The sequence below is a fragment of the Microchirus variegatus genome (genome assembly GCF_963457635.1).
Source record: "Microchirus variegatus genome assembly, chromosome: 3".
Classification (NCBI taxonomy): Eukaryota; Metazoa; Chordata; class Actinopteri; order Pleuronectiformes; family Soleidae; genus Microchirus; species Microchirus variegatus.
In genome coordinates this window covers 11,133,092-11,150,773 of record NC_139804.1, presented here as the reverse complement: position 1 = coordinate 11,150,773, position 17,682 = coordinate 11,133,092, and the positions used below count along the sequence as shown (strand labels likewise).

Sequence of the window (17,682 nt, the reverse complement as noted above, 5' to 3'; positions counted from 1 at the left end):
TTCTCCTTTAAATGATTACTTGTTTTGTCGCCAAACCAAAATTAAACAGTTTCAATTATTTCTTAGTTAAATGGAGCAAGAAAGCAGAAAACATCCACATTTAAGAAGCTGAAAACTCAAGAGAGCTTGTTTTAATATTAAAAAAAGACACTAAAATGGATGAATCAATTATCAAAATAGCTGAATGTTAATTTAGTAATTGATTTATTGTTGCAGCCCTAGATCCAACAACAGCAGAAACGACAGAACAGGGCAGGAGGAAATTATAAAGTACAACAACTAATTCTTCTTGAAATAAAATAAAAAATACAGGATACATTGTCCATACATCATAAAGAGATGTCTTTTACTGACACAACAGTTCAGCTTTGAAATAAACACACTTATGACATTTCCACAAGTTTTAGTTGTGGTGGCTGTTTACAGTGTGTTACTGGCGCCCCCTGGTGCCTAAGTCAAATATCTTCTTGGTGGCGCAGCGTTTCCCCTGAATGAGACATTTATAGACAAACGTTCCTGTTATACTTCAGAGGAGAAGAGAAGACTCTGGCGTTTGCTGTCAGGTGTTGGGATACTCTCCAGCTGAAGGAAGTAGAGAAGCACTTGAACCTACGGAGACACATAAGAAGTGGTCAGGCCCTCACAAACAGGACTGTCTGAATGTGCTGACCAGAGCTATACCTGAGTCATGACCTCTAGAGACCAGCTGTCGTTCATGGATATTGGCTGTGAGCTGTTTGAGATCTTGCTGTCTTTTTCAGAGGGCCGCAGCAAAGTGGGACCAAAAACTGTAGCCAGGTTGTGCAAAGACATCTTGTTGACACCCTCGTTTTCAACCACCCTGATGAAAAAAACAACGTTAAACCTGTAGACACTCACAACATCACACTGTCAGCACAAAAATGGCAAATACAGCCACACTGCAGTGATCGAGAGCAGGTTTTTCTTCGTGGTTTGTAGCAGATGGTACATTTGCATATTAATTTAAGCCTTTTCAGGCAACCAACTGTCAAATAACTTAACACAATACTGATCAAGCATATCAACTCCACACATTAAATATATATGTATGAAATGCTGGGACACCTATATCAAACATAAATTTCATGGAAATGGCTGGTTTGCGTTTTCAGAATAATACTATGTGTTAAAGAAATGTCAGCAAAAAATAGTCAGAAACATGATTTTTGGATGTAACCTTTTCAGGTGGTCCAGCAGGAAGAAGAAAGTGACCAGATTGGGTTCTGGGAGAGACATCAGCAAGTTGAGCATGCAGCTTTCCTTGGCTACACTGTCAGACAAAGCTGCGAGGTAAAAAAACATCAATTAATGTGCTGTCACACCCTTTTAAATGGATGCAATGGAAGTCCTCTTAACCCTTTAATGATGGACCAACAAATAAGAAGTGTTGACTGACCAATGCCTCCAGCGAAGTTGGGGTACAGCTCATCAGTGAAAAGAGGCTCTGGCAGCTCGCGGAAATACAGCTTCAGTGTTCCAGCGATTGCGTTCACGTCCATCTCCCTCATCATGACGGACACGTCCCTGTTGTCTGTGCAGCAGATGACACACACACACACACACACACACACACACACTGATCACTGTGTAGCAGTTACTGTATAAACAATGTGGACTTATAGGATCTGAAGGTCACTCCTGAAAAGAGTCGAGACTTCAGTGCTGCAGGTGGGTTTCCATAGCCCGTTTTATGCAGAAAATCTTAAAATACCACATAAAGCTTATAGTTGGACGTGGAAAGGTCGGCACATGGACAACAGTTAAATGCAAATAAAATTACTATAAATAATATACTTGACAGTATTCTTTAGTGTAAAGCCTGCACATATTTTACAATACAAGCCTTGTTGAAAATGTAAATGGGAATAGAAACAATAGATGATGATGTTTGCTGAAACAGGTACAGGAGGTGTTGTATTAGAGGTGGTCGGTCAGTGTCACACTTTTGCTAATTTAAAAAAAAAAGTTCCACACAAAGCCACTTTGGGAAAAAAGACTGAGACGTTCAGTCATCAAATCGGGAAATGAGCTGAAGCTCATGGTCCCATGCTGCTCCCTGAAGTCTTCAAACGAGGTCTTTTGTTATCGGTCTATAAATGCAAGGAACATATTTCTGTCTTGTTAATCCCATAACTGCCCAAAGACATGTTGTTTTATTGTTTCCCTCCATCGGGGTATATGCTTTTCTCTGTATAAAAAAACCAAACAAAATCCAATAAATATTTGTATAATATATATAATAAATAACTGCCGATGGGTCACATACAAGCTTCAAACTTAGAATGTGACTTACTCAGGGCACCAGTGAGTGCAGAGACGATTTTGATGCTGTTTAGATAAGAAATGCAAAAGAAATCAGCATATCCATAACTTTTGACCCCTTACAAAAGCAGGCACACATGGTACTGCTCTAGTTTCTCTGGAGAGAGAGAGACCTTGCACAAATGACATACTGTGCATTTAACAGCCGTGAAAACATAAATATGCCTTTTGTTTTCTTTTTTCAAAATCTGTCTCTAGTGCTTTTGCATGTGAATGTTGCTGTTGTGACGTTCCCGAACAGTTGGCTAACAGCAAGAATGCCTTCCGCCCTATGTCAGCTAGGATTGGCACTAACAGCCCTGCAACCTTCATGTGGAGGATAAAGAAGTGGTCACTCTGGTACAGTTAAATCAACAACAACCACACAAATGACACTTGACTATAGCTAACCTGAATGCAGAATAACAGTATTTAGGGGTATTTTACAGATCAAACATTCCAGGTGTTTCGATCACACTGAACTCACTTGAATCAAACGCAGCCTTCAGCGCCTGGATGTCAGTTGCGACGCCCGACACTCTGTAGATTCCAACCTCCTCCATCCCCCGTCGCTCGATCTCCTCCACACACTGTCTCACGATGAGGGGAACCTTGGAGCGCTCTCGTCTGCAGACACACGGTAACAAAGGTGAAACACATCCATCCTCATAAATAAATGCTGAAAACACAAGGCCACAGTGGCCATGAGCCCAGGATATAATACAAGTGTAGCCATATGTAGTCTATACTGTATATGGTGAGGTCAAGACCTTAAGGAAAGGAGGGAGAAGGAAAGATGGTTGAAAAGAAGAACAGAAAGGAGAGAAGAAGACAGAGAAGAGATACAGTGGAGACCAGGAACCGTTGTGTGAACTACAACTCACACAAACAATCTGATGAATAAACACAGAACCTAAAAGAAAGGCATCAAAGAAAGGTAACTTACTTGGTCACAACATTGATTTTCACACCAAAGACACCGGACTGTTTGCGTGAAGGCATCCTCTTCAAACTGAACTCTCTGCTGGCAAACTTCATCGAGAGCTTCACCTCAATCTGAAACAAGAAAAGGGAAACAAGTTACTTACAGCATCTGCTGTGTGAGATAGCAGGCTTAAAGCAGAGAGAGACGTTTGAATTTGTATGTGACTGTGAGAGCTGAGCAACACAGCATATTAAAAGTCCAGTGTGTAAGAATTAGTGACATCTAATGGTGAGACTGCAGACTGCAACAGCTGTGGGGCAGCTGTGGCCTAGTGGTTAGGGCTTCGAGCTCGAGACCGGAAGGTAGCCGGTTCAATCCCCGACCAGTCCGCAGCTGAAGTGCTGTTGAGCAAGGCACCTAACCCCCTCACTGCTCCCCGAGCGCCGCTCACTGGCATGGCAGCTCACTGCGCTGGGTTACATGTTCTACACCTCACTGTGTGCTGTGTGTGTTCACTAACTCACTGCAGAATTGAATTTCCCCTTGCGGGACTTAAAGGGTTCTTAATCTTAATCTTAAAACAAACCTTTGCAAAGAAACTCTCTCTACTCTTCCTCTCTTTCAATGACTCTGCCTTTTCCTTTTGCCATCCATGGTTTATGCTTCACGTTTAAAAGGAGATGTTTAGTGAACTTCTTAAATCAAGGCCCTTGTATAAAGTGCATATAAAAGACTTATTCTAAGGCAACAAAAACTATTATTTTAAAGACATACACATAAAACATACAAATTTTTTCCAATAAACTTCCCACTTTAATTTCTATTTTTTTACATTTTGCCACGTCTGTTTGTCTATGCACTTTCAAAAATCTTTAACTTTAATTTGTCAGCTTTTCCAGGAGTTTCTGGATCATGTTTGCTTCCAAACCTTTCGATATAGATAAATGCTAGATGACGTTTGATGATGTTTGCATTGCAGTAGCAACAATAGGAGGAAAACACCCAGGTGTAGTATTACATTGAGCCAGATTATTTGTCATTTCATTGAGGAAATGGAAGACAATAGTATGTTATGTTCATCTTACTTCACATTGTACTTATTATCAAAAACATTGTCAGAAACCTTTTGCCCATTACACACCATTATATTTACAAACCATGTCAGAAAAAACAATGTCAAATTGTGTTTGTCTTATATGAAAAAGTAAAATGACACATTCTCAAAGTTTTTATGCATCTTTGTTTTCTCAGCACTCACCCCGTTCATGGCAATGACCGTCCTCTGCCAGTCTTTATTTTGCAAAGTCTGCGGATCCAACTGAAATCAAACAAAAGACATGTTTTCACTTCAGTATGAATTCACCCAGATCCCCTTCAGCATCAAAGGACAGATTTGAACCATATCATAAAGTGACAAAAGCAAAGGCATAGTCAAATGTTAAAAGTGAACACAGTTTATTAATACAAATTAACCACTTCTTCCCTGACCCTCTTTTTGGAGTCCCTGCTCGAAAATGACATGCCCTAACTAAATAGAGTAAATCTCTGCAGTTACAAGCTCTATGTGAATTATCTTGGTATCAAAATAAAGATAACACTTGTGAGATTCCACCAGAGGTGTACGTTTCACTGTAGATGCCACTGTGTCAGAGTAAATGTACATGGAACACAGCATAACTGAAGGATTTTTTTCTCTTGCCTAAAAAAATATTGCATCTTAAAGCAAATATCACCTTTAAAATATGCAGTAGGAGCTTAAAAACACATGGAGGTCATGTAACAACATGTGGACATGAGCTGTGCAAAGATGATGATGAAATGAAGCAGAGTGAAATTACAGAGGTTTTAGTAAAGAGATGTCTGGGCGTTCTCTCTGTTGGCACAGCTTGGCACCATACGCAGAGCCATAGCTCTGGCTTACCTTGGTCAATTAGGGTAATTGACAGCTTGCTTTAAACCTCCAAACTGGTAGAATCAGACCCCGGTCTCCAAATTCGTGTCAATCACTTCAATAACCAGTCATAAGGACATAAATGCATATGAAGCATTTGTGCGGACATTCGCCCTTCTCTTATCAGAATGATCTAATGTCGCTCTGTAATGATCAATCAGACCAGGATTTGTTCCCAAAGCATGCTGGGAAGTGTAGTTCTTCATTAGAAGTAGTTTTGTTCCGGTGGAAATAACTTGTTTTGATAAACAGCAAAGGTAAGACAACATTTCTGCTTGTATTTCTTGAAAGTCAGTTGTTGTTTTGCTCTTATTTTGGGACTGGATCCGTGAATCTTGGTCGTAGAGTGATAAAAATGGTACCGCTGGAATCTGTGGATTCTCCGCTGTCCAGCCGACACATGTTTTTTTTGTTTACATAATCATGCTGACACTCCGGAGTCCGGCACCATGTCCTCACTGCTAAGACCTGTGTCTCTACAACATCTACTTCAAAAAAGAAAACACAAGTGGTACAATGCTGGCTCCTAAATGTTAAAATAAATACATATCCAAACAGACATAACACTGACTCAAATAAAACCATGTAAAAACAAGCACGTCCTGATATGTAGTTCCTTTAAGTTAAGATCCAGTGCAGATGTGTCCACAGCTCACTGATCATATCTTTACCTTTGGCTTGAGCAGACTGCTTCGGACTCTGTCCCACAGACGAGCTCCTGAACGCTGGGGTTTCCTTGTCACTGTGTCTCCCTCTTCCTCTACACTCTGATCCAAACTCTCATCCTCAGTTAGATTACACACACTCATCCTCTCTGGCATGAGTCTGCCTCAGCTTTTAAATGTTACTGCCACTGACTAAACAAACAAACAGCTGTTCAAGAGTTACCACTGCATCCTAAACCGCTGCACTAACAGGAGCGGCAGGTCCTTCTTCTCTGAACAACCAGCCATCGGTCCCTTTGCTCTGAGGAGGAATCCTGATGAACTTGACTGGCGCAGCCCAGCTGAAATATTACAAAGCTCTCTGCGTCATCCTGATGTCTCTGCGCTGTTGTGAATCTTTCCATTCCATTGGGAGTCAGAGCAGAAACAAAGCCACACAGCCTGCCAACCAAGCTGCCTCTGTGTTGTTCTACTTCACAGATGGATTTGGGAGATTAACTCCTGAGAATCCTCTCCTACCTTCATTAGCACTGTGCTTTGTACCAGCCTCTCAGGCAGCCTTAACATGATCATGATTAGCACGGCTGAGCCTGTACAACTGGCATGTACATCGTCTTTATCATGGATACAACAACAATGTCGTATCCATGATACATATGAACTGTTACCTTTCCCATATTAAAATCAAGTTATGGGTGATAAACCACAAAAGATTATTCCAAATCAGTTGATATTGATAATTATTAATGTGTGTTTGTGCATAAACATTACATTAATAATATACAATATGCTGAGCATTTGTTATATTACTATAAAAGAACATTATCCTGAAATAATTATTACTGACCATCTCTTCTGCTTTTGAAATGTTATTATTAATACATGTCATTTCAACTTGAAAGCCAATATAATTAAATTAAATCATTAAAAAAAATATTCAAATTACTTAAATAACTGGCAAGTAAGTAACAGCAACTTCAAAACTGTGATTTCCATTGTATATTCTTTCTATTTTCTGTCTTCAGGACTTAATGTATTTTTTAATCACTTATGATAAATGCATTTTAGACTTTGCCATGATTAACCTTGAGCTCAATAAGTTCATCTGTGTTTGAAACAACATGAAACTGAAGGCTCAGAACAGAAGGCTTGTTTTTTTTTTACATGGCAGGTGGTTTCTAGGCTGTTGTGAACTGACTGCCAACACTCACACACTTTTTTCCTCCTAAACTCCAGGGTTTTTGGCCGTCCTGTCCAGGCAGCAGGGGAAGTCCTTTGTTCTTTCTCTCTTTCTCTCTCCCTGTCATACTCTGAAGCAGTGCCAAAAGTCTAATCTGCCCTCTGTCACATAACACCGTCAGAGGTCAAACTTGGCCCACTTTTTATTCTACAGTGATGGAGACCCAGAAAGATCCAGGGACACAATGAATCTTAAAATACTGACTTGTGTCTGTGAGAAACATTGGTGAATAATAGTTTGAGATTTTGGTAAAGACAGTTGTTATTTAATAAAAACCAAGAGCCAGAATTTTGATACACAATGACTGGAAAGAGACAGTCTGGCTCTGTCCAGAGTAAAGGTCGGCTGAACAAATACTGCTGCACATAATGACTGAGGTTGCACAAACTCTGCTCTGCCAGGAACAAATACTCAAATCTCCCACTCAATACATACAGTCTCAGGCCTTAATATTTACCTGCTTAACCTTTAGAACACAGAGCATTTCGGCTCCTTTTTTCCATTACTATGTTAAAACTTACAGTATATGGGTCAATGACATGACGTGCATATTTTTGTGTCCAAGTCCATTATATAAAACAAAACATTTTTCATGACATCTATTCTATAAAACCTATTCATTTTCATAAATTTTTCAGTAATTTCAAATAATTATATTATTTTTATGTTTTGGCTTCTCACACCCCTAAGATATCAGGCGTTGCAGCTGTCTGAGCAAGTGAGCAGACTAAGAAAACTATTAAAAATGTTATTTTAATAATGATAAACTTAAAATAAAATATTCAGGCATTATTTTATGTTTGAAGTCTTTTGAATAATGTTTTTCCCCTAATATCAATGGTTTTAAAGCTGCTAGAATAACTGCAAAACTTCTGTCCAGCAATTTGCATTTCCTAAATATCAGGGTGGTGCAACCATAAACATTGGACTTTATTTTGAAGTCAAGAGACAATAGCTGTAAAATGAATGTTGCATCAGTCAGAGGAACCCCAGAGACCCTTGGGACTAAGCTAGAAGTTTTGTAGAACTCTGTCAAATACTGATAAAAATAATAAAAACTACTTTCAACTATATGTAGGTTGGTACACTTTCCATGTCAGGTGGTCCAACTATTGTAAAACTATGAAAATATGCATTACATCTATTTTGAAAATACTTTTTAAAAATACCTTTTTAGAAGCTTTATTTGTCATTGACCCATATACAGAGGTTATAAGAATGTGCTATATAGTGTGTCTTATATCCTTTTTTTCAGCACAAACTAGGCAATCTAATGAAAACTATCTTTCATTTTCACCAACTATACAAACACAGCTCAGCAGAAAGTAGTAAAATGTTTAAAATTGGATTGAATTTGTGAAAATTAACTTGTTTTTATACACAAAAAGAAAAGAAAAAGAGTCTATTTTGTGACTTCTGCACAATTATTGCTACTTCATATCACTACTAAAAATGTGACAAAATTAATCATAACTTTGACTCAACAACACATAAGAAGAAAAAAGAAAAGAATAGCACTTTTTTAAAGCCTGAATATGTGACCTATAAATGCACACCCCCAGGATGTCCATATAAGGAGTTATTCCCATGGCAATTTACCATGCATGCATCTGCGGCACAGATCCGTTCCCCATGAGCACTAAGGGTTAAAATAAAACCCGCAAATACGACCACATCACCCCCATTCTTCAGAACCTACACTGGCTTCCCATAACCTCAAGAATCCAATACAAAATCGCCCTCATCACCCACCTTTGCATCTACAGCAACGCCCCACAATACCTCAAAGACCTCCTTACCCCTCACTCATCCACCCGTAACCTCCGGTCCCAAAGTACCAACCTCCTCCATCAGCCCCGCACACGACTCCGCACCATGGGAGACCGAGCCTTCTGCTCCACTGCCCCCCACATCTGGAACTCCCTCCCTGAACACCTACGACAACCCCAGTCTGTCGATGCCTTTAAAAAAGGGCTTAAAACATTTCTTTTCGAACAGGCTTTCCTAGGTCGTTCCTAGATGTTTTTATTTTCTTTTCTGCACTTTCTTTTCCTCCTTTAGCTATTCTTTTTTCTGCTGATTTTAATCGTGTCTGATTTTAATCGTGTCTGATTTTTCTCTTAGTCTTTTGTTTATTTTGTTTTTTGGTTTCTGTAGCACTTTGAGATAACTTTATGAAAAGTGCTTTACAAATAAAATTTATTATTATTATTATTAAAATAAAATACCAAAATGCAAGTTTTAATAGGTAGTTGTATAATGTGTCAAAGTATAACATATTCACCCCCATTGGATTTTTACCTATTTTGTTATATTACAGCATTAATTCAATGTTTTTTTAATCTGAATTTTATGTGATGAATCAGAACACAGTATCCTAAGACAGTGAAGTGAAATGAGAAAAACATATACATAAAACTATTTATTTTTTATTATAAAAACTGAAAATTGGCATGTGCATATGTATTCACCCCCTGTTATGAAGCCCATAAAAAGCTCTGGTGCAACCGATTACCTTCAGAAGTCACATAATTAGTGAAATGATGTCCATCAAGTGTCACATGATCTGTCAGCACATATACACACCTTTTTTGAAAGGCCCCGGAGGCTGCAACACCTAAACAAGAGGCATCACTAACTGAACAGTGCCATGAAGACCAATGAACTCTCCAAGCAAGTGAGGGACAATGTAGTTGAGAAGTACAAGTCAGAATTAGGTTATAAAAAAACATCAACATCGTTGATGATCCCGAGCAATACAATCAAATCTATCATAGCCAAATGGAAAGAACATAGCACAACAACAAACCTGCCAAGAGACAGCCGCCCACCAAAACTCAAAGACCGGGCAAGGAGGCAGCACAGAGACCTGAGATAACACTGGAGTTGGACTTTATGGCAGAGTGGCCAGAAGAAACAAAATGGCACACTTTGAGTTTGCTAAAAGGCATGTGAGAAACTCTCAAAATGCATGGAGGAGGGTGCTCTATTCTGATGAGACTAAAATTGAACTTTTTCGGCCATCAAAGAAAATGCTATGTCTGGCGCAAACCCAACACATCACATCACCCAAAGAACACTGTCCCCAGAGTGAAACATGGTGGTGGCATGCTGTGGGCATGTTTCTCAGCAGGTGGGACTGGGAAACTGGTCTGAGTTGAGGGAAAGATGTATGGTGCTAAATACAGAGCTATTCTTGAGCAAAACCTGTACAACTCTGTGTGTGATTTGAGGCTAAGACAGAGGTTCACCTTCCAGCAGGACAATGAGCCCAAACACACTGCTAAAACAACACTTGAGTGGTTTAAGGGGAAACATGTACATGTGTTGGAATGGCCTAGTCAAAGCCCAGACCTCAATCCAATAGAAAATCTGTGGTCAGACTTAAAGATTGCTGTTCATGAGCGCAGACCATCCAACTTGAAGGAGCTGGAGCACTTTTGCAATGAGAAATGGGCAAAAATCCCAGTGGAAAGATGTGGCAACCTCATAGAGACTTATCCAAAGCGACCTGGAGCTGTGATTGCCGCAAAAGGTGGTTCTACAAAGTATTGACATTCGGGGGGTGAATAGTTATGCACAATGACTTTTTCTGTTATTTTGTCCTATTTGTTGGCTTCACAATAAAAAATACAAAAAATCGTCTAAGTTGTGGGCATGTTCTGTAAATTAAATGATGCAAATCCTCAAACAATCCATGTTAATTCCAGGTTGTGAGGCAGCAAAACACAAAAAATGCCAAGTGGGGTGAATACTTTTGCAAGGCACTGTATATTTATACTGTGGTAGGATTTTCCAGTTTCTTACATATTGATGCTGGTTTGTTCCAAATGTAGAATTGGTATTAAAGGTGACTTTAAAGTCCACTGTACAAGAATTACTGACATCTAATAGTGAAACTGCAATGTAACAAACATAAGATTCCTTTGCTTATATAGCAGGTGTTTATATAATAGGTGAGACACATGCTCAGGCTGAGTTGTTTGAGTAGACATATGGCAGCACAAGATGGTGACCTCCATAAAGCAGGGGCAAGGCTTGAAGTACACATAAAAGGCCTCCAAACTTCTTATTTAAAAGTGTCATAGTGACAGAAATAAGTTTTGATGTGACATTAGGACCTTGTTTGTCTCCATACCTTTATCTGTCCTTTGACCATGATCTTGTCTGTGATCTCGCCGTCTTCTTTGCTCTGCTTGGTTTTGTTGCAGCACTTCTCGTAACAGAGCAGCCTCAGCGTCTGAGAGCCCTCCAGTTCAATCTCAAACTCCTTTCAACCACAGAAGCAAAAAGCAAAGTGATGTAGGGTTCAGCCTGGTGTTACAACATGTTACTTTTTATGTTTACATGTCATAGTTTTTTAGTTATGTGCTATGCTTTTTAAAACACAGCAGCCCACTCACCTCATTCCAGTTGGGCTCTGTTGAGTCTCTATGCACTCGTGTTTTGGCTTTGTTGACAAAGTAGCCGAATGAATCCACCTCCAGAGAGCAGTAAAGGTCTAGTGGGTGAGAAAGAAGAAAGTACTTTTAAATATGAAATGTTACTGCTACTATTGTGACTTTAACGTCTTTGTGTGGCTAATATGTGTAATGTGGCTAAAAGTGCAATTGACCAGCCCAATGTGAATTTTTGAAACCAGAAAGTCAATAACAGTGGTGTTCACTCATATTCTGCTATTCTAAATGGGAGATATTTTCCCGAAGTAGACATATTGAGACCATTAACTCCTCAAGAAAATGTTTACTGATGTTATAATCAAATGAGGCACAGGCTAATTTTTTTCACCCCCCTGGTGGCTGAGTGCAACTTATGTCTCCTACTTGGCTTTAATTTCAAACTGGGGTTCGTTTCTCAAAGCAGGTTCAACAAACTCTGAGTCTAACCCTGAACTCTGAGTTGATCTACTCTGAGATAGGAAACTCTGAGTTTTCGGTTCCACAACAGCTGATTTGAGTTAGTTTGTTCAACTCGGAGTAGTTTCACCTCGAGTTAAGCGCGTGCACCACAAGTATAAAAAGACAGCATAAATGGAGACCCGTTTCGACGAGTCACCATGGCAACGGGGAAGCGGAGGGCGACGTTCTTCACCCACTGGAGTTGAAAATATTAAAGAGCCCAAATTATACCCTATTACCCCCAGTTAAACTAGTTCCTGATGCCCTAATGAACATGTCTGTGTCATGCTTTAGTCAAAATATCATAAGGATGAAGCACAATAGCAGTTCAATAACACTGCCAAAACAGCCCTTTTCAGAATGCTCGGTTTTGTGCCTGGTCATTTACATGTGAATGAGACCCAGGTAAACACACACCCACTGCTTCCAGGGAATTGTCCATTTAACTTACTATCCACAGCCATACTGTCGCCACTTATCACCTATTGTCATGCACCGTCGTCACAACCCCCGCTCCATATACCCCATAGTAATGTCAGTTTACCCGTTGTTACTGCGTTTCACCGTAATGCAGTGACCACGATTTTGGCTTCTCGCGATCATAAAAACATTAGAAACGAAGAAAAACGATTAATGCGCCGCGCAGCGCGTATGTGAATTCCTATGCTAGAAAAACACCTTGAATGCACCAGTGTTACTGCAGCTGCAAGTGACGTGTGTGGATCAATAATATGAGGAGAGAACGTGGAAACACAACAGAAAGGTAGCCTTTGTTTATGAAGAAATGTAGGACAACATCTACATCTTTCTGCAGCGGCACATAACTGGTGGGTTCAAGGTGTTTTCCTAGCATAGGAATTTACATACACGATCAACAACAAAGGGCTTGTGAAGCTTGTGAACATTTTTTTCATAAATAAAATATATCCACTGGACACACAAATCCTCTGAGGCTGGAAGTTTGTGTAAAACACTGTGCTCCGCTGTGCAGCCACTCTTCCTCCCTCGCCTGCACTCTCGTATTTCACAGGGACAAGGAGGAGCTACGGTGAAGCTCTGAACTACTCTGCCTGGCGGGGTGCCAACATTCACGGTGAAATGCTCGATATGTCGTAACTCCGCGGGAGGTTTAAACATCGTGTGTTTTATCGCCTATACTTACACTAAGTGGAACCACTAAAACATGACTGAGTCTTGTTTTTTCACATTTTGGGGACTGGTATGGCCCCCTGAGTCCTAATTATAAGTACTAAAATGATTAAAAAGTTGATTTTGCACAATAGGGGACCTTTAATGCGTGAGTTTGAGCATGTTTTTAGAAGGAAGTGTAACTGCAGCAAAAGAGAGGGAGACGGCGTGGGAGAACACTGCTGCTGATGCGGAAGTTTAAATGTCGTCCTTTGCACAATCACGATAATATTACAGCGGGAAACTGCTTGAGTTGTAGACTATTCATTTATTTATTTAGGTGTAATCCTGCGGGGGAGAAGTGCAGTTGGCAGCAGTTTAAGATGAAACATAAAAACATTGTTCAAACAGGTAAAACCTTGGTATAATCTCATGGGATTACCTCATTTTGATCATGTTTTACATAAAGTAAATAGGAAGTGGCTGTTTGATTGTACAGTTGTTTTATCCCCAACATAATGCTGTTTTTTTTTTAAACTGCAGCGCATCACACACTTTCTGCTGGGATGTGAAAGCGTGACTCCGGTTGTTAATGTTGAAATGTATGGACGGATCAGGTTGTGAATGTAAATGATTGGACTGTGACGTGAAACTGTACCGCTCAAAAAGAAAAGTGTCTGGAAATGTAAGAACATCTATGAGGTCTGATAATCATCTTCTGACGAATATTTAATTCTCTGCACGGTAATGCTGCACCTTCATCCACGGGATCATTGTCAAAAGGACATGGTTGTGAAAATAGTCTCCACCTAATATAATTTCTAATGTAGACGCAGAGCAGACGGCAGAACTATACTACGCCAAAACTCTGCTGACTGAATGAATGAGGAAATCAAATACTGTGTGTGTCTGAAAGAGGGCGGAGACAGAGAGAAACTCAAGGTTTGCGGAGAAAAACCTGCTCCCGACCAGGTTAGGTTCAAAGAGCATGTTACCATGGTAACTGACCGAGAGCTTAAGTTACCTCTCTCTGTGAAACAGGCTAGAGTTACTCCTCTTTCTCTGGTTTGACTTACCTCCCTTTGTGAAACGGAAAACTCAGAGTTTCCCTCATTTCAGGGTTAACAGACTCAGAGTTTTCACTTAACCTGCTTTGTGAAACGGACCCCAGGAAAGCTACATCCATGTTTACATAGGTTGTGTTTATTCACTGGGAAATGATGAGGAAGTTGCTATCTATTGCAGTCCTTACTCCAAGTAAGGACTTTCTTCTAGTATCATCACAAATCTACTGGAATAGCAGTAAACCCCCAGCTGGTTGGAACACGCCACTGACTACAGCCTGACTAGCCTTTCACACAGAAAGAGAATAAAACATGTACAATAGTTTAAGCAGGGTCAGGCAGTGATTTGAGAAGCCAAAGACATATTTTAAGGGAGCTTGTACACAGTGTTCCTCGCTAATCCCTCTTGTTCCCCTGCAGCTGTACTCCCAGCTGACAGCTACATGGAGAACGGGACAGGGAGAGAGAGTGAAGCCGATGAAGCACATGAGGACAGGCCCCACCCACAGCATGATGTGACATTTACGATTATCACTCAAATGATTCTGTTTTTTGTTTTTTAAAATACCAGGGGAACAACCAACTCACTTAAGCTCTTTGTGAGGCCCGATGCAGAGTGGACAATGACATTCAGGAAGCCATACAAACCAGGAGATTCATCATCTGTAAAGACAAGTGTTTAAGCGATTAAAAACAAAACAACAACAACAAAAAAAGGATATGTTAAAGAGTCATCAACTCCTAAAGCATGCAGTACGTGAAGTGAATCATACCTTCCTTATTTACGCTCATTGGAATAGTGTGAACTGTCTGGAGCTTCACACACGAGTTAGTGAGCATCTGCAGCTCCAGAGAGGTCAGAGAGAAGCTTTTAAAACCTGCAGGACACCACAAAGGTGATGATGACGATGATGAGTTCTTATTATTAGTATTATTAGTATTGTTTAACCAGGAAAGTCTCACTGGGATTAAAAATCTATTTTACATGAGGGTCCTGGTACAGACACAAGTACACACAATCTTCAGAATAAAATACAAAATTAAAACATTTCAAAACATGCAGCATTATAAATTGACAATGGTAAACAGGGCAGTTAGTTTTAGTTAAACGAGTCAGTTTCCAGCTCTTAAAGATCATGCTGTTGCGTTTAAAAATTATCCCATGCTGATGGAGCAGTGGAATTACTTTTTCCCAATTCAGTGTGGATTTAATAAAGGTCACATACAGATGGCATAACAGTAATCTTGCCATCGCTTGTTAAACATTAAAATGATGGCTCACACTTTTTCTGCTGCTCACGAATGATCTCCCTCCACTCAGCACGCTCATAGTCGGAGGAGATCAGAAATGTGAAACCCTGAAAGGTAAGAAATCAAGAGACACAGTTTGGTTGCGTTCTATTACTGTATTTACACACCTTCAGCAGCAGGGGGCAGCAGAGGCTACAATGAGAAGTTTCTCACAGACAATATCTCTACAGAATACTAAAATGAATGTTTATGTCAGTAATGCAGGAGAAACGTTTCGAGAAAATTCTTGAGTGTTGGATTGTTTAGAAAGAACCTTAGACTCACTTTTCCATTTCTGTTGGCCACTCTGAATGCCATGTTGGGGGACATGAGAAGCAGCAGAGACTCTTGTTCTGACAACTTCTTCCTCAGACGCTCAATCACCTTGGGGCCCTTGGTGGTTCTCTGCAGATAGACATTAACAGTGTCTCTACATATACAGAGCCTTAATTCCGTTGACATGTGCTAATCTTAAACGTCCTTGTTTTGATTTTTGCTTTGTGTGCAGTCCTGCACATCACTGATAAACTGATAAACCAGTTTGTTGACTCCTGTAATGTTTTCCATGTAATTTGGTCTTCCTGTATTGTGTTTTGTTTTGCTTTGTGTAAACTCACCTTTTCCCTTTGGATCTCATTCTTGATCTGGGAAATTTTTATCTTCATGGCATCAATTTCCTCATCCTGCACCAGAGGAATGGGGGTGGACTCACAGTCCTCGATGGTCTGGAAGGTCAGGTCAGCCAGTGGGATGTACCACTTGCAGTCATACTGTTGCCCTTTCCTGTTGGAGTACAAGATATGATAAGATTATTCTTTTAAAAGTAGCCCATTCTCTTTACATGAGAATGTCCTCCTTTTTTCACCAGAATCGTTTGTTAAAGTTGTAATACCCTAATAGCTGCTCTGCCATACTTTAATTAAAAAAATATAGCGCCTGACTGACAGCACTGACAACCATAAAAATTCATAACCTAGCATACACTTGGGTATTTAAAAAAAATAAAAAATTCAGCTGGGCATACTTTTATGAGGCTACAACCCACAGCTGAACAGTAAACAATGTATCAATCATTTTCTAGTTATACAGTCTTTCAAAACAGGCATCGTGCTGAACATTGTCTGCTGTATTTAACACAGTGACTGTTTAAGAACCTCTTCCAAAAAATCTATCCCTTTAAACAGTGCGACTCTAACAATATAACTCTGCACAAAGTTTCTGATGCTGATGAACAAATTTAAGCTTTATCTCCCACTGTTAATAGGGCTCCTAAAAGTCCAGTGTGTATGGGTTATAATTTATAACAGGGTGTTTGTATGGGTTATAATTTCTTGAAAGTAAAAAATGTTTGGTTTTTGTAGCCTTCGAATAACCCTTTTCTACATGTATGCACTCACTCACTCACTCACTCACTCATCTTCTACCACTTTATCCTCCACATGAGGGTCACAGGGGCCTCAATCTCAGATGACATGGGGTGAAAGGCAGTGTCACATCCTGGACAGGTCACCAATCCATCACAAGACCACAGAGACAAACAATCATTCACTCTCACACCTATGGTCGATTTAGAGTGTCCAATTTACCTAATCCCAATATTGCATGTTGTTGGACTGTGAGAGGAAACCGGAGAACGGTTTCGTCCCAAAGTCCAAATGGAGAAAACTCACACACACACGGGGAGAACATGCAAACTCTGTGTTAGTCCAACTTTGAGAAATTCAATTTAATACAATTTCAGACTAACATGGAGTATTTTCAAGTCCTGTTTTAGTCGGACTAATAATTCAATAATCCATGTTTCATGGCTCATTCTTGCACAGTCAACTTTTAAAAAGAGTAATGTCTGTTGGCTGGAGTGATTTTTGTTCTCCAGCAAGCCTGCGATCTGAACCAGCAGATCCTCTGGGTCAAAGGCCGCTGTTTCTAACCTCCGGCTGGACGCTGACCCAGACTCACCCTGCCGCCTGTTTCTTCAGCTTGGTGCAGAGCAGCAGGTCGGTGAAGAGGAAGACATGACGGAGCTTTCTGGAACCCTCGACCAGCTCCACCATGAAACAATCCCTCAGCAGCTGACGGTTCTGCCCACAGGCGAAAGAAGAAATCATGTCATCAGCTGTGAGTTACAACCGGGATGTTTTCAACCGCTATGTGACAACAACAGATGCAAATAGATGCAATACGAGGAAGTGTTGTAGG

The 17,682-nt window shown here is 40.1% G+C and overlaps 1 protein-coding gene across 1 annotated transcript in view; it reads right to left on the bottom strand.

Annotated features, from left to right (window-relative positions):
• Positions 1-304: 304 nt before the first annotated feature.
• The window catches only part of LOC310924703 (breakpoint cluster region protein), a 51,558-nt gene continuing 34,180 nt past the window's right edge, over positions 305-17,682 (bottom strand). The window contains exons 9-23 of the mRNA XM_083886507.1: positions 17,443-17,564; positions 16,101-16,266; positions 15,769-15,888; positions 15,476-15,551; positions 14,967-15,071; positions 14,782-14,856; positions 11,507-11,604; positions 11,242-11,373; positions 4,506-4,565; positions 3,269-3,378; positions 2,810-2,949; positions 1,418-1,552; positions 1,199-1,304; positions 682-841; positions 305-609 (exon numbers count right to left, since the gene is read on the bottom strand). Coding sequence (XP_083742633.1) covers positions 520-609; positions 682-841; positions 1,199-1,304; positions 1,418-1,552; positions 2,810-2,949; positions 3,269-3,378; positions 4,506-4,565; positions 11,242-11,373; positions 11,507-11,604; positions 14,782-14,856; positions 14,967-15,071; positions 15,476-15,551; positions 15,769-15,888; positions 16,101-16,266; positions 17,443-17,564 — 1,695 coding nt within the window. The 3' untranslated portion in view covers positions 305-519. The remainder of the gene's footprint in view (positions 610-681; positions 842-1,198; positions 1,305-1,417; positions 1,553-2,809; positions 2,950-3,268; positions 3,379-4,505; positions 4,566-11,241; positions 11,374-11,506; positions 11,605-14,781; positions 14,857-14,966; positions 15,072-15,475; positions 15,552-15,768; positions 15,889-16,100; positions 16,267-17,442; positions 17,565-17,682) is intronic.